Raw genomic sequence first — 22776 nt, forward strand, 5'->3', positions numbered from 1 at the left:
GTGAAGACAGGTGAAGGCTGCCAGCCTAGCCAGATAGAATTTTGTAGATAATTCTGTCATTTGTGAATATTAATATAAGCCACAGGCTTGTTCTCTTAAATGGGAAAAATGGTGTTAAATGTGGAACTGCAAAAATGTAACAACAGTGCACTCTGCTGTAACAAAGCTAATAAGTCAATTCTTTATGTCAAAACTTTGAGCCGATATGTCTGGATGAAGGAATTCTGGCTATTGACTTGAGACCAGAGTTAATTGCTAGAATTTGCATGTATAATTTCTCTTATTGTTCTGGCTTCCTGACCAGCTGCAAAATCAAGGGCTATTAACCTCTGAGAATCTGTTAGCCTGGGAACCAGAAAGAAATGATGTAATCTGAAATTAATCAGTGGTACTGTGTTATCAATTTAAGGACAATAAGAATGAGAGCATGAGAGCATTTTGTCTTCAGAACATCCAACTCATCAGATCTCTGCCTGTGTCTGTATGTAAGTAGGATTTTAGAACTGTGTTTTCTCTTAGAAATATCTAGGAATTAGGAAGATTACACTAAGTGTTTTTCTGTGTTGATGTCAGAACTTTTCTACGGTATTATTTTAAGTATTTCTCTGTCATCTCTGAACTTTTGACTAGCACTGTATAGTAAGAAGTATTGTCTTATGTTTAAATTATTTATTATTAAATATTTTTAAACCTTTTAACTGTTGCTGTTTTGTGTAGAGATAATTTAAGCTCTAAGAGTACATTGCATGTATACAGTAATACTGTACCAAGTCACTCCAAATAAGGCTTGACTGTTTGGTTGCACTTACCAGCTGGATAATAATATTGCATAGTAATAATTGGACACCCTTCATAAGGGCCTTTGAGTGGCCGATAAATATTAGTTGCGTGGTGGCAGTGATTTCTACCATATAGTCTGGGTAAAAGGGGCACAGCTGGAGAACCCGTGCCTGCCTTCCCCAGGAGTGTCTGTGTGGTTGTATAAACTCTTATCTCAAATTGTGTGTGTGTCAGCTACTTGGGCAGGGACACAAAGCACTGGTTGGACAGAGAGGGTGCTGGAGGTTTAAGCTTGCCCACTAGGCTGAGATCTGGTCTGGTCCCTATAGCTGTGCCAGTGGGAAGTATTATTGGTGACCTGGAGAGAAAGGGAGCAACCAGCCCTAGACTGACTGTGATCTCTGTGTGCTCTTAAGGGAAATTGTACTTATTGTGTGTGTATTTATTATCCTTTCCCTATATGGATGCCCCTCACAGGTGTTAGTGGTGAGGACTGAGGCTCCTTGATTGCTGGGTCAGTGCACTGGTGTCACATATTGGTCTATTTCGAAGCCTGTATAACTGAACTTCATTTACCCGGAATGAAAATCGCAAAAACTGAAATTCCCAAATAGCGAAGTTTTCCCAGGGTAAGTAAACACTTGCCCAACATGCCCTTTTCCCCACTGTAGTGTGATCCTGGAGGTAGTATATATAGTTGGAGGGTGTGGGGGCATAGCCCACCAACTAGGTGGGTTTTAGTTACTTCGATTTATGTTTTGTGTAACTTTGGCCAAGTATTTACTTACCCTTGGAAAACTTTGCCATTTGGAATTTCAGTTTTCACGATTTTCGTCTTGGGTAAATGACGTTCGGTTATATGGGCTTCATTTTTCAAAGTAAATCCATATATATATCTATATATATATATATATCTATATATATATATATATATATATATATTTATATTTTATTTTATTTTATTTTATTTATTTTACATTTGTTGACCGGGCTAGTCTAGCTGGATACATGTCCATTTTCAGTAGAGGCCCGAGGAGGTAAGCTCCAGAGTTTAAGAAGAAGTACATTTGCGATATTACAAGAAAGTAAGGGTAACAATATGCAAAGAGTACACACAAATTGAGTCAAAAAGTTACAAGCAAGGTTATACAGTTAACATAAAAAAAATTTACATTTTAAAAATATTTTTTTTTTTTTTTTTTTTTTTTGAGGGGGAGGTTGAAAAAGGGAGAGTGAGTAAGATAAGAGGGGGGTAGGGTTTCATGATGAAGGGATTTGTCTGATGGCATAGAGTGATTAGTCAGGATTAGTGCAGGGGCACATCCATTGAGATTTGAGGTGGAGTTTAATTTTCTTTTTGAAGAGAGATTTAGAGGGAATAGTGGTAAGTTCAGAGGGAGCAGGTTCCAATGTTTTCCAACAGTGTTGGAAAAGAGGAGTCACCAGCTTTGTTGTTTGATTTATCAATATTTACAAGTAGTTTGTGTGCAGATCTTAGGGATTTTAGGTTATGGTAGGGGTGGATAAGGGTAGATAGTATAGGTGTTTTGTCAGGTTGATGCAGAATTTAATGGGCAATGGTTAATTGATTGATTTTAAGCTGGTGCTGAAATTCAAGCCAGCCTAGTAGTTTTAGATTGATACAATGGTGGGTTTTGAATGGGTTGCCTGTAGCAAATCTTGCTATATTGTGGTAAGAGTTCTCTAATTTCAGAAGATTTTTTGATAGGTTTGTAAATATGGGGAGGCATAGAGGAGGGAGAGATAAGGTGGGTTTGAGCAATAGTAATTCTAGAGTCTGGAGTGAGGAAAGGTTTGATTCGGTAGAGAGAGCCTATTTTTGTTAGTATTTTTCAAGGTGTTGTTTATATGTGTATCAAAGTTAAGGTTGTTATCTATGGTAATTCCTAATAGTTTAGTCGTGAGGTCTTGAGATATAGGTGTGCCATTTTAGATGTTATTGTAAAGTCTATAGGAGGAGATTTACTGGAGGGTGTAAAGAGGAGGAGTTTGGTTTTTTTGGGGTTAAGTAGGAGACAGCATTGGGAAAACCATTCTTCAACGGAGTTAAATATGTGTTGTGTAAGGGAGTGAAGATTAGGTACTGTTGTGGCTGAGCAAATGAGTGTGGAATCATCTGCATATTGAATGCATGTAGCTTGTGGAACTATTTGGTGTAGGTCATTGATAAACAAAGAAAACAGAAGGGGACCTAATATAGACCCTTGGGGAACACCAATGGTAACAGGAAGCTGTGAAGATAGGGTGGATTTCCAGAGAACTGCTTGGTGTCGGTCGTTTAAGTAGGATTTGAACCAGTTAATGGGTTGGGTGTCTAGTGACATAGATTGGAGGATATTTATGAATATTAGGTGGTTTACCATGTCAAATGCTTTTGACAGGTCTAGGAAGAGAGCTGAGGAAAGTGTGTTGTGGTTACGATTTTTGTTGATGGTGTCTGTAAAGGAGAGGAGGGCAGTGGTGGTACTATGGGATGGTCTGAAGCCATGCTGGGTATTAGAAAGTAAGTTGTATTTGAGAAGATGGTTTAGCAGTTGCTTGTGTATACATCTTTCCATGATTTTTGATAAGGGAGAGAGTAGGGCTATAGGGCGGTAGTTTGAGAATTCAGTAGAATTTCCACCCTTGTGAAGAGGGATGATATGAGATATTTTCCAAAGTTTTGGGACATATCCCTCTGTGATGGTTCTGTTTACAGTATGGAAATTGGGTAGGCTATGGAACTGTCTGCTAATTGCAAGTATTCTGGGTAGTAAGTCAGCAGAGGGGTACAAGGTTTGAGTTTTTTGATAAGTGAGAGTATGTAGGCTGTGGGGACAGGTTGGAAGAGAAAAGGGGGAGGTGGCTTTAAGTCATATTTAGATGTAACTGTGTCATTTGTAGAGAGTTGACTAGCCAGCGTATGAATTGTGTCTGTAAAGAAGGAATTAAAGTCGTTGGCAATTTGGTTGTGGTTCATTGTGTCAGAGCCTTGTGGGTTGGGTGTGGTAGGTTTACTAGGCTGTAGTAGTTCATTTATATTGGCCCAGAATTTTTGTGGGCAATTTTTGCAGTTTGCTGAGATTTTAGGTAATAGCTTTTCTTATCGGTCATTATGGCTTTTTTGGTCTGATTTCGTAGTAGTTTGTAGTGTTGGTAGTCTGTTGGGTTCTTTGTAGAGCGGGATTTGTTCCAGATCTTGTTTCTGAGTTGGATTTTCTGCTTTGTTTCTATTGAGAGCCATGGGGCATATTTGGTTTTAATTCTAATAGATCGAGTGGGAGCGTGATGGTTAAGTATAGTTAGGAATTTTGCATTAAAGTAGTCTACAGCTTCATCTAGGGGAAGATATTTCAAGGGTGACCAGTTACAAGCATAAAGTTCATTTCTAAAGAGTTCCAAATTCAATTTCTTTTTGGTTCTGAGTGTTCTAGTTATGCTTTGGGTAGGGGGGTTAGTTTTGAGCCTGATAATGTAGGTAAGTAAGTGATCACTTATATCTTCAGGGATAGTTCCTGTTTCATAAATATGGGGCTGATTGTTGGTGAGTATCCAATCTAGGATGCTTTCTTTATTGTTGGCTTTATTTATTCTAGTGGTGGAGGTGATTGTTTGGGTAAACCCATAAAGGTTAATGTGGCTAATAGGGAGTTTGTTACAGCAAGCTTGCCAATCAATGTTTAGGTCGCCTAAGATGAATGTTTCTTGGGGTAAGTTTAGGGATAGCCAGCATAGGATGTTTTCGATGGTGGAAATGTTATTTCCAGGGGGGATATAGATGCATATGATAAAGATAGATTTGACTGAGTTAAGTTTCAGTTTGGTGATCAGAATTTCTGCATTAGAGTCCTGAGGGGTTTTGTTGGAAAGTTGTTATTTGAAGGCTAGATTTAGATAGGATGGCTACTCCACCTCCTTTTTCTCCGCCCTGTCTAGGCGTAGGATGTTATAGCCAGGAGGGGTGATTTCAGTGTCTTTTGTAGAAGGTTTAAGCCAGGTTTCAGTTAGGCAGATTATGTCGAAGGAGTAGTGTTCTAAGAGAGCATGCAGTTGTGTTATTTTGTTGTTAACACTACGTATGTTGAGGTTTGCTATAGAGAGTGAGTTGTGATTATTTGGTAGAGGACTAGTATTTGGGACTTGATTAAAGTTCTGATTATTAGTGTAGCTAATAGGACCTGGGTTTGGGTGAATATCTCCATCTTTAAGGGGACAGAGAAGGGTTTGAGAAGAAAGGTTTGTAAATTTGCTATGGGGCAGAGGTAGTCTTTTTGGATTTTGTTTGGTATATTTTAAGTGGGTAATTCTATGGTATTTCGGTAAAAGGTAGTTAGGTGTAGAAGTGATGTTGATATGTTGGTTATGGAATGTAGGAAGAGCTGCAGTAGTATGTTTAGAGGGGTTGGGAAAGTGTGCTAGTTGAGGGTATTCGTAGGAGGTAAGAAGAAGTGATATTGTTAAAGTTGGAAATATTGATAGTAAGAGTAAGGTATGTGTTATGGATATGGTGGGGTGCTTATACATTGTGGTATTGATTATTATGCTGTAGATCGTTGTATAAGTGTAGTGATGCTGTAATGCAGGATAAGGTGAAAGGAAGAAGTGGACTGGGAATGTTATGAAGAGTAGAGAGGCTGTAGGTGTGGAGGTTACTATTGGATATGAGCCAGGGAGAGGCTGTTTAGTTGAGAAAAAAATAACAAGTGGAGGGAAAGGAGTGGATAGGTTACAGCTGGTTGGATTTAATTGGATGAGAGGTGAGGGGTGGTTAAATTGCTTGGAGAAATGGAGGAAAAGAGTAGAGTGGTTCAGGTGATAAGATTCTATTGGCAGAAAAAGGTAGGGGGTGTGGTTTGTTAGGTATAACTGTAGAGGTAGTGGGGGTGGGTGGGAATTGGGGGTAGGGTAGGGGAGCGGAGTGAGCCCGCAGGGCGAACGGAGCGGGTTGAGACAATGGAGAAGATATTCAGCAGTAGACAATCAGTAGAAATTCAGCAGTAGACAATCAGTAGAAATAGGTAGCTGCAGGTTGCAAGGCAGTAGGTGAGTGGAAAGGTGTAGGATGGAGAGTAGATCTAGGGAGAAAGAGTAGGAAGGCAGGATAGAGTAGAAAGGCAATAGGTGAGAAGGATTAGGAACTGGCAAGAGGCATAATCAGTATATACAGTTTACAAGGTGGTAAAGGGGGAGATGGAGTAATAGATGGATATAAGAGGAGTGCCTTCTAGTGGGCAGGACAGGAGTTGTAGATGAAACTAAAGGGGAGCTGGAAAGTATAGGTAAGTGGAGAGAGAGAAGAGAAGATAAAGAAAAATATAAGGAGAGTGCGTGAGGGTAAGTGAAAGGTTGAGGAGGTTAGGTAGGTAGATATGGAAGAAGGGGTAAGGCAGCTGGCTGCTTAGGTTTAGCGCTATCTTTAGGGCCCTGTAGTGGTACTAAAATAGAGGTCTGGTTTTAAGAAGTAGATTTAGTCCAGTACATACTTATTTCAAATCTTGAAGAAGGGTTCAGAACAAAGGACGCTGGATGTTGAGGCTACTGGAGATGGATAGGGCTCTTTTGGCATCAGGAAAGCAGTGGATTAAGTTAAGAGCAGGTCAGGAGGAGCTGGTAACAAGGGAAAAAGGATATAAAAATGAGGTTGAGAGATACAGAGTTAGCATCTTAGTACATATATTAAATAGCAGACAATAGCTTGCATTGACATTTAAAACATTGTAATATAGTGACTGCTAAATAACAGATAACATAGAATCATTAGGCAGTCTAAGCAGCAGTAAGTCTTTTACAGGCATCAGCATTCAACAGTAGTACAAATAATACAGGTGGCACATACAGCATTGCAAAAGGTGATAAGCAATAGGAGGACACAAGCACTATTTGCAATAGTATTCAAGAGGTACAACATCAAAACACAGTAGGCGGTACAACTATGACTAGAGCATGCTATCAACATGAGATAGGAAGCTAGCTATTTGAACATAATTTAACCTACAAAAACTGCAGCAAAGGATCTACAAAGCTAGGCTGTGAGGGTGAGATACGGTTACAGAGAGATACAGAATAGTGGAAAAATAGTAGTCAAAATGTGAGTTGCTGAGTCTTCAAACATTAAAACAGTGGATGCAGCTGAAAAACGTGTTTCTAAAGGTGAGTAACTAGCTGAACTCAGCTTGTCTGGATAAAATGCAGTTACCTGCAACGCTTAGACAAATCCTAGCTTGATTGGCGTTTTGAGTAGTTGAGTCTCCTACTCGGCGTTTCCGTGGTGAGGTGGTAGTGTTGAGCATGTGGGTTGGTTAATAAAAGGGGCAGACTGCTGTACGGATATACAGTTAAATATTTAATAAAAAAGGAACAGGACTCGGGCTGAGGGACCCGGTTGACCTTAGAACCCGGTTGACTGGTCCTCAGTAAAAAAGTATAGCGGATAGCATATGTCGCCACCAGGGTAAATGTGCTAATAGTACGCCAGGTGGGTGTACTACGATATTAGAGGCTTCTACTCAGAGAAGGTTTACGCTCATTTAGCTGAGCAAACCCATTTGTTATGATGTCGTGAAGTGTGCGGATGGTACTACACATAGGTATAGTATAGCATTAAACATAAAACAGCCTTTAATCAGATAAAGTAGTCACCGCACATTAACCTGGTATTAAACCTTAGGCATTAAAGCCTCAAACATTAATTTCCGCTCATTAAGCTGGTATTAGACATTAAAACAGCCTTAAACACTGTACATTAATCCGCCTTTAACAAAAAGCAGTAGTATCCACTTATTGAGTTGGTATTAGCTTTAAACATTAAACATTAAAACAGCCTGTAATCCAAATTAAAGATAGTCTCCGCACATTGAGCTTGGCAAGCATATAAATAGGGTAGTATATACTGAAACAGCGCGTGTATCAATGACACGCGCAGTTTTAAATCAGTTCTCAGCCGCACACCACGTGGCAGTGCCGTATAACAGCTGTAAGCAAAATATGATAAAAATACTGCCAGGTGTAAACGCTACTGTCTGCAGAACAAATAAGTATATCTAATGCTGAACAAGTTCAGTACCAGTAGAAGCAGTACGCATTTAGGCTGATTATGATAACACAGTACTAAGAGATAACAAACACATACCCATTGGTAGATAAATAGTTTGAGTCAGTCGTGAGGTTATTCACGGTAAGCAAATTACATCAAGCAGTCCAGAGAATCCATTTCAACAGGTCAACGACCATACAGTTTAAGCAATACAAACAGTGCAAATGGCGGTAACCGAGACCACTAATAGTACTCACCAGGGCAGAAGACGCTGGGGGCAGAGCAGTCAGCAGCTAGAGACCCACAGATGGGAAACTCAATATCTAAGAAATGGCGCCACAGAGGTAAGAGGTATAAATAACCTCTCACGAGAAATGAGGTAGCAAGGGAAGGGAAAGGTGAGCAATAGTATGTAGGTGGGCGGGGCCAGAAGGTAGCCAGATGCAGCTGTTAACTGGTAATAGTACAGCTGCACGAAATGAGTACAGGAGAGAGGAGGGGGGAGTAAGAAGAGAGACAAGAAAGGAGGACTACGGTTTGTAGACTGAGTAAAATAGCAATCCAAGACAGGGAATCGAAGGATAGGGACAGGAAAGGGTAAACTGTCAATATATATATATATATATATATATATATATATATATATATATATATATATATATACACACACACACACTTATATATATATATATATATATATATATATATATATATATATATATATATATATGTATATACATACCTATATAACCTATATAAATAAATAAATAAATAAATGGGTTCACTTCAACAAATTGGAGAGGCAACTTTATGAATGGAAAAAAAAATCTGGTACAGTTTATCACATATACCAACTTTTTTTCAGTGCAAGATCGTGGTACAGTGGGGTTTGGGGAATTTGATCTTTCCCCACTGTAGTATGATCTTGGTGCTGGTATATATAATTATCAGGGGGTGTGGGGGGGGTCGGAGCTTCCTCATGGGGGGTGGGGGGGGCTTGTTCCCTGCAAAAAAATAGATTTTTTTTATCTTTATGATTCAAACTATTTTAGTGATATGACAGGTATTCAAACTTTTAATATTTTGAATGTCTGTCATACACTGATATATAAACAGAACAACAGGTAATACCATCGTAGGTAGTGTTTCATGTAACAACTGCATATATTGTGAAAAGGTTTGTAACACTAGATATTTTACATCAGTCAGAGTCAAAGTAAACTTTATTGTCATGCAGATCAACACAGAGGAAAAAGTGTTGCACGAAATTTCAACACTCAGGCTCGTACTATATGAATGACAGTTTACAGATAGATTAAATTAATTAAAAAAATTAACTAGTAATAATTACACAATACGAGCAAAAGCATACAGGCCTGGGGCACATATTCCGAGAGCTCCATGTTGTCTGTCTTCATATAGTCTACGGAGGTATGTCTCAGGTCATTTACACCCACATGGACTATGACTGAGCCATACTGACACATGTGGTCCAATGATCTGAGTGCATGCATAATGTGGCAGATCCTAGCCTCTGTTAAGCGACTGACCATAGCTTTCTCCTTACTCAGCCTGGTGTCAGAGACATCATTGTGTCTCACAATGGAATCTCCAATGACCAGAATGTTGGATTGTGTGGTGGCTTGCCTTATGGGCTTAGATGTAGAGGCTCCATGAGATGTGGCTGTATGTGTTAATGTGGTTGTTGTTTTGAAAGAGTACTTTCGGGTCTGCTGAGGGTATTTATGTGTACTTCATCTAGGAGGTCTTTGGGTTTAGGAAGGTTACATTTCAATGATTCAGCATATGTGGGTGACAAGCTTATTGACATTAAGAGTATTTTTATGTGAGAGCTTTGCCTCCAGTGACATTGTGTAAATACATCTCTCACATACCATATCAGTTTGTTTGAAAATTAACTGGTTGTCAGTGAACATGAGGCAATTTCTGCATTGCTTCAGGATGCCTGTATCCACCAAGCTGGTAACGGAGATAGTGGGAAAGTTCATATCCATGGCAGCAGACCCTTTTTTATTGACTAGACAGTTGAAGTGAGAATATAAAGCAATGTCAGGAGTGTCTGATTTGCAACTCTGAGGACAGTGCTTGTCACTTCAAACTACTTGTCCTGTGTGCAACTAGGTATTGGTGAAATTTCAATCATGCTTTTACAGGAAAATGTCACTGAAGGTGTCTGTGTCTATACAGGGCACTGCCAAACACTTGAGAGGAAAATAAGTTTTGATGATGAAGTATTTAGGCAGATATTCTGAAGTTAGAAACCGATCAAGCAGTACTTACTGAAAACAATTAGCTTGATAAAAGAATGATGAAAAGAGGCAAGTAAAATGAATGGCTACTGCCTGGCTACTACCACAGCTCACTGCTGGGATACAAATGCGCCTTTCTTTTCTCACCAGAAGCAAAACATTAGCAACAATACCAAGATGAGAAGCAGGCCACAGCCTGGTTGGTGATCCGGGTCTATGCTAAAACAACGAAAAGTGTAAATATCAAACGCACGGATGAGCGAAAACACAGGTAAGTGACATCAATATTGTGAGATCACGGTACAGTGAAGATCAGAAAATTTGCTCACTGTAGTGCGATCTCGGAGTTGGAATATATTTTTAAGGAGGGGTGTGGGGGGTGCAGCCCTCACAATAGCGATTTCGATTATATGCATTTTTGCTCATCCGAGCATTCGATATGTACACTTTTGTTGCTTTAACATAGACCCAGTGTTCCATAGTCTTGTCCCAGATGATGCAAGGTCTGTAGGCTTGTTGTAGCCTTTCCTAGTAGATGCTTGAATAGCAACTAGACCAATCATGAAGGCAAGCACAGGCACTCACTGCCCAACCAGAAACAGTCAGGAATCAATGCACGCTGCTCCTTCTCTCACCAGTAGCAGAATATAAGCACAAATTCCAAGCTGTCACCTATGAATCAGTTATTAGGCTTTCCAGTGATCAGCAGTCTCCAGGAAATAATATCCCTGTGCTCCTTTTCTTACCAGGAGAAAACAGAAGCAGTAATCCCAACATGACTAGTGAGAGGCAGAATGTAAGTTCTGCAATAATTGTGGTCTTGCAATAGATGTTGCAGATTTTAAAGGTAAGATGGAAAAAAAATGGGTTAATATCCTAAGCACCACAGTGTGCACTAAGCAGTTAGCTATGAAAGAGGGGGTAACTTAAGCTTTAGCTGTCTAAGTGGAGAGCCACTAATTTTAAAAGAGCAAGATAAATTGAAAGGGGATGGGCACTTTTGTATTCTGGTCTTATGGAATATGGAATACAGTGAGATGGCCAATAAATTTAAATGGCTGAAGGGGAGTGATTTCACAAATGATAATTTTGTGCTTACTCAACAGCCAATGAAATGGGAGAGGGAAAGAAATATGTGGTCAAATTAACATAAGAGGCAGGCAACTAAAAAGACAGTTGAGTTTAAGAACACAATAGCACCAGGGTGGAATGGTGGAAAAACATTTCTGTGTGACTTACAAGAGACACAGCTGTGGTCTCTTTACTAGTTTTAATATGCAATTAAAAGCATAATACAAGTATAACACAGTGTAAAGAACTTGACTAGGACTTGCATGTATTGCTCCCCAACACTATTCAGAACCCATGTTAGACATTTAAATGATTATCAACAACCAGCATGAACCTTCAAAAAATATGTAGCCTGCACTAAAATCATAAGGTTTAGTGATACCAAATTAAGGACAGGCCCTCTTGTTTCCCCTTGATCTTGTAGCCTTTCTCAAGCCCAAGTGCATCTTAAAGGTTTAATAATTTCTAGTAAAACTTAGTAACATCAGTAACATATGGGCAACATCAGAAACTTGGATCATTCGATATCAGTCAAATAGAGTAGGTATTACTGATAAAGGAACATAAGCACTACACCTTTAAGAGGCATTAACTATTTCTGCTTCCATGATAGCAGTCATAGTTTCAGGTGCAACTGTCTCTGCATCCATTATAGCAGATCTGGTTCCAGTTGTAACTTTCATTGCTTCCATGATATCAGACCCGGTTTCAGGCATTAACTAACTGCTTTCTTAACAAAAGATCTGGTTTCAGGATAGGTATTTCTGCTTCCATGATAAAAGGCCCAATTTTAGGCACTATTGACTTTCATGACAGCAGGCCTATTTTCAGTATAACTGTATCTACTTCTATAATAATAGGCCTGGTTTCCATAGCAGTGGAGGAGTGCCACTGCTTGACAGGAACAGAGACAGTACTGAGGCTAATCTCTTCTTGAATAGCCATACCCAGATGAGTATGCTAATCACCGGCTCACAGAGTCACAATGAAGTATTAATGGCTGTATATATATATATACATATATAGGTCTACTTTTCTTTGTCAAAATTTCATTATTTCCGCGAAAATACACATAAACAAAAGTGGACTTTTGCGAATATCAGTTCTACGATCTGATAAGAAAGGAAACAGGAAACACTGCGGCGCCGAAGCACACTACAGTGGGGAAAAAGGAATTTACCTGTTTCCCCACTGTAGTGCGATGTCAGAGTTAGTATAGTTAAGTAGTGGGGATGTGGGGTTGCAGGGGGGCTTGCCCCCCCCTGCAATATACTGTTTTTGTGTTTCCTTTTTGTGTTTATCGGTTCATTGAACCGATATTCATGAAAGTGCACTTTCGTTTAAGTGCACTTTCACGTAAGTAGTCCTCTACTTTTCTTTTTCGAAATAATGCAATTTCGACAAAGAAAAGTAGATCCATATACCACCCTCATCATTGCCATTTACTAAGGAATACATTTCAGATATCTGTCAACAGTGTTCCAGTAATAACTTTGCTCTGCTTGAAGATCCCAGTATTGGTTGAGTCCCAGTGTGGTACAATTAGAAAGATTTCTGTCACATGATAAGCTTATTACAATTAGTTGTCATTTTGCCACTGTGAGGCCCAGTCCTGACCTAATCATCATTAAAATTCTCAGTAAGTCATATCATTGAAATTTTGTCAGATGTCCTTAATGACACTCCCTCCTTGCTGTGATCATTTAAGAGGACAAAGCAAAACCCTATTCTGTTTGTTAGGTAGCCTTTTCCAACATTATGGAAACTGCACTACTAGAGGACCTAAATAGCTTAGACTAGAGCCCACAGACCTTGACTGTTTCACAACAATAGGTTTATCCTGCTTTTATAATCTCTTTATGCTGACATAATACAGGGTCATCCCTTCGAAGTTTAGAAAGTTTAAAGGTCAACATGCCCAAAGACAATTGAGTTGCATTTAAAAAAGAGGAACTGAGTTTGAAAGAGTAGGAGGGAACTGCAACTGACTCAACCAAGCACCAGTATTTTCTAAACCTAGAATGGCTTTGCATAATTATGACTAGCACTGGCAAGGCTACCTTTGAGTGAAAAAACAAATGATCTTTTTAGAAATCCAAAGTTCTTCTACAAAACCCTAAATGGGGTCTATATTACAAGATCAAAACTTCAAGTAGTTGAATCCCTAAAGCTCAATCTATAAATATCAAAACCTAAAAACTCCGAAAGGCCACTTCCACACTGGGAAAGAATTCCCTTGGCTGTATAAAAAAAAAAAAACTTTTAAACCCAAATCAAGTGAGGGGCTTTGCCCCCACACTACCCCCTAACTAAATGTATCAACTCCAAGATCGCTCTACATTGGAGAAAAGGGCAAATTCCGCATAATGGGCAAGCAGATTTTTTTCCCTGATGAAAAAATTACAGAAGTGGCTGTTCGCAGTTTTCACCTTTCGCTATTTATGGATCGAACTTTAGGTATTCGACTGCCTGATGTTTTGATCTTGTGATATAGACCCCCCACAAATTATTATACTGTAACTTTTCTAAGTCTCCCAGGTCTCCACATTCTCATCTTCTCGCTATCAAATGAATTTAAGTAATATATTTCACCAGTATTGCATCCCCATCCAAAGTTTTGGCAACCAAACTGAAACACACTTAACACCCTGAATTTCATCCCACTCCCTACTTCAGATCACTACACCCAAACGAGGTTCAGAAATGTCTGGATATAATTCATGTGAGATATCTTCCAATGCACTGAACTTTCATCCAAATGTCTTAACTTGGCCAGTCCTATCAGTGCCAAGCGTCGTACATATAAATTTAATCTTTTTGTTACAACCAGTGTTTTATCCCTTATCTTCAACCAAACCTGTTTTCCCCACTACCTGATGCCCCCTTCCACTGCAGTCTTCTTGCCTGTGATTTTCAGACAGTCCTATCTCATGCTCTGTAATACAGTTCTTTGAAAAATATGGTAACTGCAGTCTCTCCATTTACAGACTCACTGTACATAAACATGTAGAAAGACCTGCTAAATGTCACCGTTTTCATCAAGAAAAAAGGGTTTTGGGGCAGTCACTAAGCCCTCTTCATCACCATAGAGTCCCACCATTTCCCTAATCTTTGGGAAGGGTTTATTCATATGGTTTAACAGCTGCATGAAAGAATGCACCCAATGGGTTATATCTCAAAATGTTTGCACTAGCTACCTGAAATAACTGCTAATAAAGCACTTAAGCATTTAAAAATGAATTTACAATGTCATGTCTATGAACTCTTGAAGCCAGAAAACCAATTGTTATCAATCTCCTTATCCCAGAATTAGAATATGCCCCCAGTCACTGCCTTTGCTCACAAAATGTCTTTAAAACGTCGGTCTAACTCCTACATTTACTTACCCAGGGTGCTAGTTCTCTTAATAAGGCTGTATTTTAACTTGATAAAGTCTTTTCCAAAATTTCAACAGCCACGTAAAACATGCTACTGCATCCATTTAGGAGCATATATTCAATGTTGATGTTGTCTTCTTTACTTGTTACGCTTTCTATTTGTTTGTGTTGATATATTTATTCTTTGTTCATCTTTTTTACATCCATTTTGCTTTCTGTCCTCCTGTCATACTGTGCTTTGTAGTCTGTCTCTATGTCTCTATAATGATATACATTTTGTAAGTAAGATTATGATATCATGTCTGTATTATTTATTTGTCTCCTGCCACAGGTTATGGTCACTATTGAAAAAATACCTGAACCAAAACATTTACCTGGTTAATTAACAAACAAATAAATAAAACATCACTTACAGCAGCTTTCAGGGTGATCATATCAATTGTTAAAGGCATGGTGAACAAGCAGAAACAAGATGGGATTAGATCGGCATGAAGAAATATGTGGTCCGTTCACTCTACCTAAATGTTCCCTACACAGCGTTCCTCAGTACACTCGACTGGTGTATCATAGTGATTCATGCTTCCTTTCTAAAACTGCTACATAATTTAAATTAGCAACAACAGAAAGTGAAAAAGGTAGAAAATGTTAAATCTGAATTGCATTACCATTATTACTCTGAGATCTTATTTTTGAAGTAGCATGTGTGGACAGAAGCAGCACGCGGTCACTCAGCAAATTCGGTGCTCTGTACTGTTGTGTTGCATTTGCTCAAAGGCACAGGCTATCATTAACTGTACAATATTTAAATTAGGTTAGTATGTGTCCTATATTAGTGCATGCATATTATGAAACCTTGAAACGATTAAACACATTTTTTATTTCACTCTATTTATTTTACAGACTTGACAAAAAGTCTTAACACAAAAAGGAGCCGTAGTTTAAACCAAAATAGGAAAACAAGAAAATTTGCATTCTGGTTGTTTTGGCAGTGCAAAATAAAACAGCCAGATTCTGCAGTATCAATAACCTTGATTTCACTACAGGTGTTCTGTAAGGGCAACAGGAAGAATAACAAGCAGCTGATGTCCGTCTGTCTGCGGGTGTGCTTGATAGTGTATGTTTTTTGCACTATTCATTGGTACCCTCCACATGGGTGTAGACTGTTTTTACACTATTCTGCAGTACCCCCTTATGGGTGTAGATGGTATTTGCACTGTTTGATAGTACTCCTTATATATGTAGATTGTTTTGCACTTTTCATTAGTACGTCTACATGGATACAGACTTTTTTCAGAATTTATTAGTATCCTGCAGTGCTCCCACATGGGAGTAGATTGTTTCTGTACTATTTGTTAGTACCCCCACATGTGTGTAGACTGATTGTACAATATTCTGCAGTGCCCCCACATGGAAGTAGATTGTTTCTGTACTATTTGATAGCACCCCATATGTGTGTAGACTGATTTTACAGCAGTCTGCAATGCTCAAATATGGGAGTAGATTGTTTCAGCACTACTCTGTAGTACCCCCAAATGTGTGTAGACAGGTATTCACAGAGGGGTGCTGCAGTGGAAGTATGTCCAGTGCCTGTTAACTGGGAACAGGGGATGAGGTGTAACAAAAAATAGCCAGCTGTTCAGTATGGCGTCCTCAGCTGATCTGCCTCAAACTTTACTCCTTAAAGGAAAACAATAAGGTAGTAGACAATGGACTCCATGAGTTTAATTCAGCAGACAAAGAAAGATACAAAAATAAAAAGCAGTTAATTTCCATACAGCAATTTTGCTTTTTGAAGAGCATTTTAAAACACCCTTTATGAGAGTCATTTTTTCTGAAAGTACTGTGTTCCACATTGTAAAGCTGTATATCATTTTGGATGTTTGAAAGAAACTGAATTAACTGAAATTGCTTTAACTTTAATCTGAACTCTGTCATGTAGCAGGATAAAAGCCCTGATTGCAATCCAGATAACTCTGGAAGAGCCAGGCAGGGGAGGGTGGGAGTAATGAGCATTTGCTGGCTCACTCATGCAGAGGGGGAGAGAGGTGTATTCTAGTTAGTCAGTCACTATTATGCAAGCAGAGACTTGTGCAGCACTGAAATGCCCAGGAATAGGGGATACTAAACCAGAGATGATAGCCCTGCTGTGATAAAGGTGGGCATATTAGCTACCAGTAGCAGTGTTAGGGATCCATTGGAAATGCCTTCCTTGTCAGGATGCTGATGTGAGCACAAACCATCTCTATGGCTTTCTGGATGATGGCCCCTCCAGTCAGTTTTTGCCTCAGTTGCAATGATATACAGTATGGGGAAACACCTAGGATCAAGACTGATAGCAGAGGTTTGATGGCTATGACAAAGGCAAAAAGCCCATAGAAAATAAAAAGAAACTGCTTTCAGTTTGGAGCAAAGTTAAAATTCATTGCTCTTTTTCTCTGTTACAACTTTGAAATGAAATTGTCAAACTTAGTGGTGCTGTTAAAAGTAAACAACCAAGTCTGAGTTTACGTTTGCATGTGGGCATGGGTAATGTGTACAGAACTGTCAGTTTCATCTCAACTGAATGTAATTATGTCTGCATGCCCTTCTACCATGGCTGGGTATGGATAATGTACACAGTGCTGTCAGGACCTGTTAGTCTGCCTAATCGTAATAATGCTGTTGTGTTAATAACAGAATGAGTAGTATATTGAGAGTGTTAAACTGAGACAACCAAAGCTCACTGTGGTTTAACTGATAAAAATGTAACCTTGACCCTTAACCTGAAACTTAAATATGGTCTAATTTCGATATTGCCCACTTGTAGCTGAAACTTAGGAGGCTTCAGCAGGTACCTGTATCACCAGATGTACTGGTCCACAATAATGTTTTTGTTTCTGTTTCACAGAGAACTGTCTCATAACCAGATTCAGGAACTTCCCAGTTTCCATTTGTGTCAGAAACTCCAAGAAATGTAAGTATAACTCAAATTAGTTCTTATGTTGCCATGCCTTGTCAGGAGGTGTTGGACCTTAGGGAACTGACAGTATGTAGTGCCAGCTGTTTACAGTAGTAACCTTGCTGTATTAGGTATGGTATTAGATTACTGATCCATCTCCAGCATTGTGGTCAGTACATTCTAGGAAATGTAGAAGGCATGCATTTCACCATACTGAAACAATATTTGTTAAAAGGACAAACATCTACAGTCATGTTTTTCTGCAGCCTCTCACCAGTGATTTTTGAATTTTCTAAGATAAACAACTGATGCTAGAGAAATTATTATTATTAGAAAGTTAAATAAATAGATAAGAGATATTAGAATGAAATTCAAGACAGCTCTATGTGTCTGGCAAAGTAAGAAAGCACAGAATTATTTATTTTATTTTATTTAACATTTGTTTACTGGGAAAGTCCAACTTGGAACAAAGCCATTTTTCATCGGAGGCCTGTGGAGAAATGCTCCAGATGCATATCTTATACCAATGAAGAGCCTAGAAAGGAATACTGGGTGTCGTTCAGGATGGTCTTTATCAGTGGGTAAAGAGTCTAAGCATGAATAAAGATGGAGGAATTATGTACTGAATTTTTATGACATACTGACTAGCCTACTGCTACTTGCAGTCCCTTATGCACAAGCTTAATGGTTGCCAAACAAGACATATGGCACCTGTGCAACAGATGAAAGGTTTCAGCAATTTTATTTATTTTATTTATTTAACATTTGTTGACCGGGAAAGTCCAACTAGGTTCCACAGAGCCTGTTTTCAGCGGAGGCCTGGGGAGGAATGCTCCAGACGCATGTCTTTAGAATGTGGGAGGAAACCGGAGTACCCAGAGGAAACCTACTCGAACGCAGGGAGAACATGCAAACTCCACACAGAAGGCACCCCAGCTGATAATTGAACCAGAAAACTTCTTGCTGTGAGGTGACAACATTAACCGCTTCACCACTGCACCACCCGCAATCTTAAGTTCTGAACCTCACCCTGTATGTCACAGTGCAGTGGTTCATAACTGTTACTCTTTCATTATTGGTGTTAATTAACCCATTCTACCAGCCCATTGACTAGATTGCAGCTGTAGAACAGCAGCAGGACTTTAACAGGAGTGCCCTGTTCAAGACAATCCAGCAGTCTTCTTTTATTTTCCCCGTCTTCGCTATTGCGACGCAACAGGCAGCTGAATTCACATTTCTGCCCTCTTTACGGGTTCACAATATTGCAAAATGTTTTGCTATTGATGCTGTGAAGTTCAGTTGTGCAAATGTCAAAATACAACAGCACCCTTCATTTAAACTCCTATCAGATTATTTTAAGCATACTGCAACCCAGAAACCTAGCAGAGTGAACATAGACTCTAGATGATTGTTACTGTTGAAGTGACATCCCAACCTCATGTGCAAAAAAATGGGAAAAGGGAGTTGTGGATGGATGGATGGATAACTCAAAAGGGAGAAAGAGCATAATGGTAGGTATTGTAGGAGAGAACTAGAGGAATACATGAGGCTGGGGAGAAGGATGAGAATTTAGTAAAGAGAAGTAGCTAGAAGCAGTTGCTAGGCAGGTAGACAAAGTGGCAGATTAAGAAGCATTCAGTTGTGCTGAAAGAGAAACTGAAACAGATGACAAAATATTCCCAAAAGAAAAATGAGTTAGAGGAGAGTTGAAGTACTGAGCTCGGTCGAGTACCCTAAGTGGGATACGGCAGGGAGGAAGTGTACACACTGCCTGCAGAATGATCGACTGTTGAAAGATGTGGAATCTCATCTAGATAGATAAACTGGGGGTTAAGAGCATGCATCTCATTTGCAGGCCTACAAATTGGATAATAACAGGACCTGGGTAGTTGTAGTATGAGGAAACAGGTGGGAGAAAAGGGAGACCAAGCAGAACAGCTAACCTGGAACATTAAAAATGGAGATAAGAGGAGAAATAACAGTGAGGGGTGTCATTAGAGAGGTACACCTCACAACTTAAAGTGGAGAGACAGCAATGGTGAGCAGAAAAGGCTTGGTGATAGCAATATACTAGATGCAAAAGGGACGAGAGAGCAAATACATTCATGACAGAGGGGCCCACGGAGTATGAGAGATGTAAGGAAGAGAAGGAGCAGAAGCAGGTAGTAATAGGCAGTGCAGGAAGAAAGAGCAGGGAGATGAAAGTCGCAGAAGATAGTTTTAGACTTTCTGGTATCTTAGAGAAGAGGACCATTGCTGGCAGAAAACAGCTTAGGAGAAGTGGGAAGGACAGCGAATAGTGACAGATTGTCTGTTTCTGTAGCCAGAGTACAACAGATATTATGTACCATTCTTCAGCTAAGTGAAGCATCATAGCCTAAAGTCACCATTAATAGTTGCAGTCTCGTATAAACTCTGGGATTCAGAAGGGATTACCACAAGTAAGCCCTACTATGAATGGCTAACTCCTAGCAATAACCCTTTCTGATTCAGAGACAGGCCTAAAGCAGTGATGTTTCATGACTGGAACAATCATGTTGGGCTGTCCAACTCCAGGTGAGTGGTTAATGCTTACTGCCATGTGCCATCCTCTGGAAATGCCTGTGGTAAATGATTTACACTACCAATGAAGTATCACTTGGCTGTGTAAATTAACATGGGCAGTCATGATAATTAACTTGGCCACACTATTGTAGTTCACCACAATAGTCACTGGGAGAGACCACATAGCAAGTAAGATCTGACGTTATCATTTTCATTCATTCCTCAATGTATGTATCTCAGATCCAACTCAGCCAATCTCCTTAGATTCTTGGATCTGACTTTCAAGTTCCTCCCTTTACCCATAATGCCCCTTGCTTGCCAGATTACCTCAGATCTCGTTTCTCACTCTAAAGATTCAGTTGGGATTGTGTTCTCTCAAGCTCTACTGTGTCTTTTTCCTGTACCTTGTAAGATATTTTTGCTACCATTGTTGGTAAATATCCTTTCTTTCTTTCCCTAATATAAAAACAATCTCTTTCTATACTTTAATCTACTTTTTGACAGTAGCTGTTAGAGTTTTGTTCTCTCTCTCTTTATAGTTGCATAGTTGCTGGTATGGCTGACAAGCCTACCGGGTTTAAGAAGTGCAGTTCCTGTGGGCATAAGATACCCAATTATGATGCCCACAGGGAGTGTGTGTATTGTTTAGGCCTTTCTCATTTACAGGTGCCTTTTGAGATATGTGCTGGTTTCCATTTGAGGGCAATAAACGATTGACGGTATAAATTGGTCCTGAAGGGTCTTTTGCAAACTTTTTCCTCTACTATTGCTTCTACTTCTGGGGCTCAAACACCTTCAAAAAAGCCAAGGTCATTGGAACCCAAGGAACATAGAAAGCAGTCTCCTGGACCTGCTCCAAGTGTGGAGCTGCTGACTAAAGTCAAAAAAGTGTTGGATCTGACACCTTTGGATCCAGCAGTTTCTGCAGTCAAGTCATTTTGGATCCAGAGTCCTTAATTTTCTCCAGAGTGGATGTCTCCTAGACTTAGGTCTCCATTTTTACAGGAGACTCCCAGGAAACCGTCTTGACCTCCCTCCACTTCTTCCTCAATCAGGTCCTCCAGAAGTCTTTCTGAGGCAGCAGTTTTCTTAGGGTGTGAGGGCTTGAAATTTATTTAGGGTGTCAGTAGTGGGAAGTTTGCCATGGAGTAATTCTTAAAAGTTCTAGGGTATCCAGATGTCCCTGGTTTTACATTTACCTCAGAGGAGACAGCTTTATGGTCTGATCTGACTAGCAAGGACAATACATGGGGGTGAGGGGCAGTTGCGGCATTATGTCTCAAAGATGTTTGAGCGCCTTGTTGGTGTATGAACTAGCTTATCCAAGGTGTTGGCATTTACTGTGTCCATTAATCTCTGGACCTGTTTATCATGTACGAATCTCAGTTTATATTGGAGTAGTTGAGGTTACACATGAACATGGTGTTGGGTTGAATGGAGAATGTGTTGAGTGCCTTTAAGTAAGTGTTATGGTTTTCCTAAGTCATTGGGGGGGGGGGCTCTAGCATGCAAGGATATGGTATGGGACCTTATTTATGGTGATTTGGACATGGAGAAGCTCAAGTTTGTCATGCCGATGGACAGCCTTGAAGTGTGTTTATTTTTAATGTATATAGAGACACCTCCACCTTTTGTTCCTTCCTGTGTAGTATCTGTAGTATATCATACTTGTACTTGGGGTTATGTGACCTGAGTAGATGAGACATATGATGGAGCCTGGCTTCTCTTTGCTTAACCTCATCAGTGGGATATCTGTCTGTCTGTCGTTGTGTATGCCGTATAGACTTAGAAGTCGAGATTCCATGAGCTGTGGCAGTATGTGTCTTGGTGGGTGTTGTTTTTGTGGAGCATTTTTGAGGTTGCTGAGGATTTTTTTGTGTGTGCAGTGTTTCAGAGGTCTTTGTGATTTGGGGAGATTACATTTAAGAGCCTTATCATATGTGGGTCTATGCGACTGGTGTGTGTGTGTGTGTGTGTGTGTGTGTGTGTGTGTGTGTGTGTGTGTGTGTGTGTGTGTGTGTGTGACAACCTTTTGTAGTGTTGGTGCTTGTAGGTGACAGCCTTGCCTCCAGTGATATTCTATAGCTACATCTCTCACATAACCTATTCATATGTTTGAGGATAAGGTAGTTACCAGTGTACATGAGGCAATTGCCGCATTACCTTAGGATGTCCATGAACACCAGGCCAAAGGTGGACTTAGCAGGGAAATGCGCATCCATGGCTTTGGATCTTAGTTTCTTATTCTACATGGGAATAGTACAAGGTAGGCTCACAGCTGACTAGCTTGGTAGTTGTAGGAGTGTAGATTATTAAAAAGACTACCTAAAACTGCCTTGGGTCAAGCTCGAAGGGTAAGTGCTTCTCAGCATGCAGACTATTTACTCAGTGCGCAAACTAGCTGCTCAGTGTACAGCTAGAGATTTAGGAGACTAGAGAAGTAGTTATGTAGGAAAAGTTTAAATTCTAGGTGTAACGATAATACCCATTTGCTAATCAGGTAATCCTACAGGAACATGTGAGGGACATAAAAAATAAGAAATCTGAAAGCCCCTTAGCCCAACACTTTTTAGAGCATCACAATAGTGACCCTGTAGGTTTGCAGGGCACTATTTTAGAAAATGTGGATATAAATAAAAGGCTTAATGATGTTAAAAGGAAACTTCTGTATAAGGAATCCCTTTTTATATTAAAGTATGGTACTTTAACTCCAGTGGGAATTAATGTAGCTTGTAATTGGAAGGTTTTAATATGATTAGTTTT

At 39.6% G+C, this 22776-nt stretch overlaps 1 protein-coding gene across 1 annotated transcript in view; it reads left to right on the top strand.

Moving 5' to 3' along the window:
- LGR6 (leucine rich repeat containing G protein-coupled receptor 6) overlaps positions 1-22776 on the top strand; it is a 655213-nt gene that overhangs the window by 390040 nt on the left and 242397 nt on the right. Inside the window, exon 9 of the mRNA XM_044076136.1 lies at positions 17419-17484. Within this exon, the coding sequence (XP_043932071.1) occupies positions 17419-17484 (66 nt within the window). The remainder of the gene's footprint in view (positions 1-17418; positions 17485-22776) is intronic.

This window comes from Protopterus annectens, chromosome 7.part0, assembly GCF_019279795.1.
Source record: "Protopterus annectens isolate FY-2018-M chromosome 7.part0, PAN1.0, whole genome shotgun sequence".
Classification (NCBI taxonomy): domain Eukaryota; kingdom Metazoa; phylum Chordata; order Ceratodontiformes; family Protopteridae; genus Protopterus; species Protopterus annectens.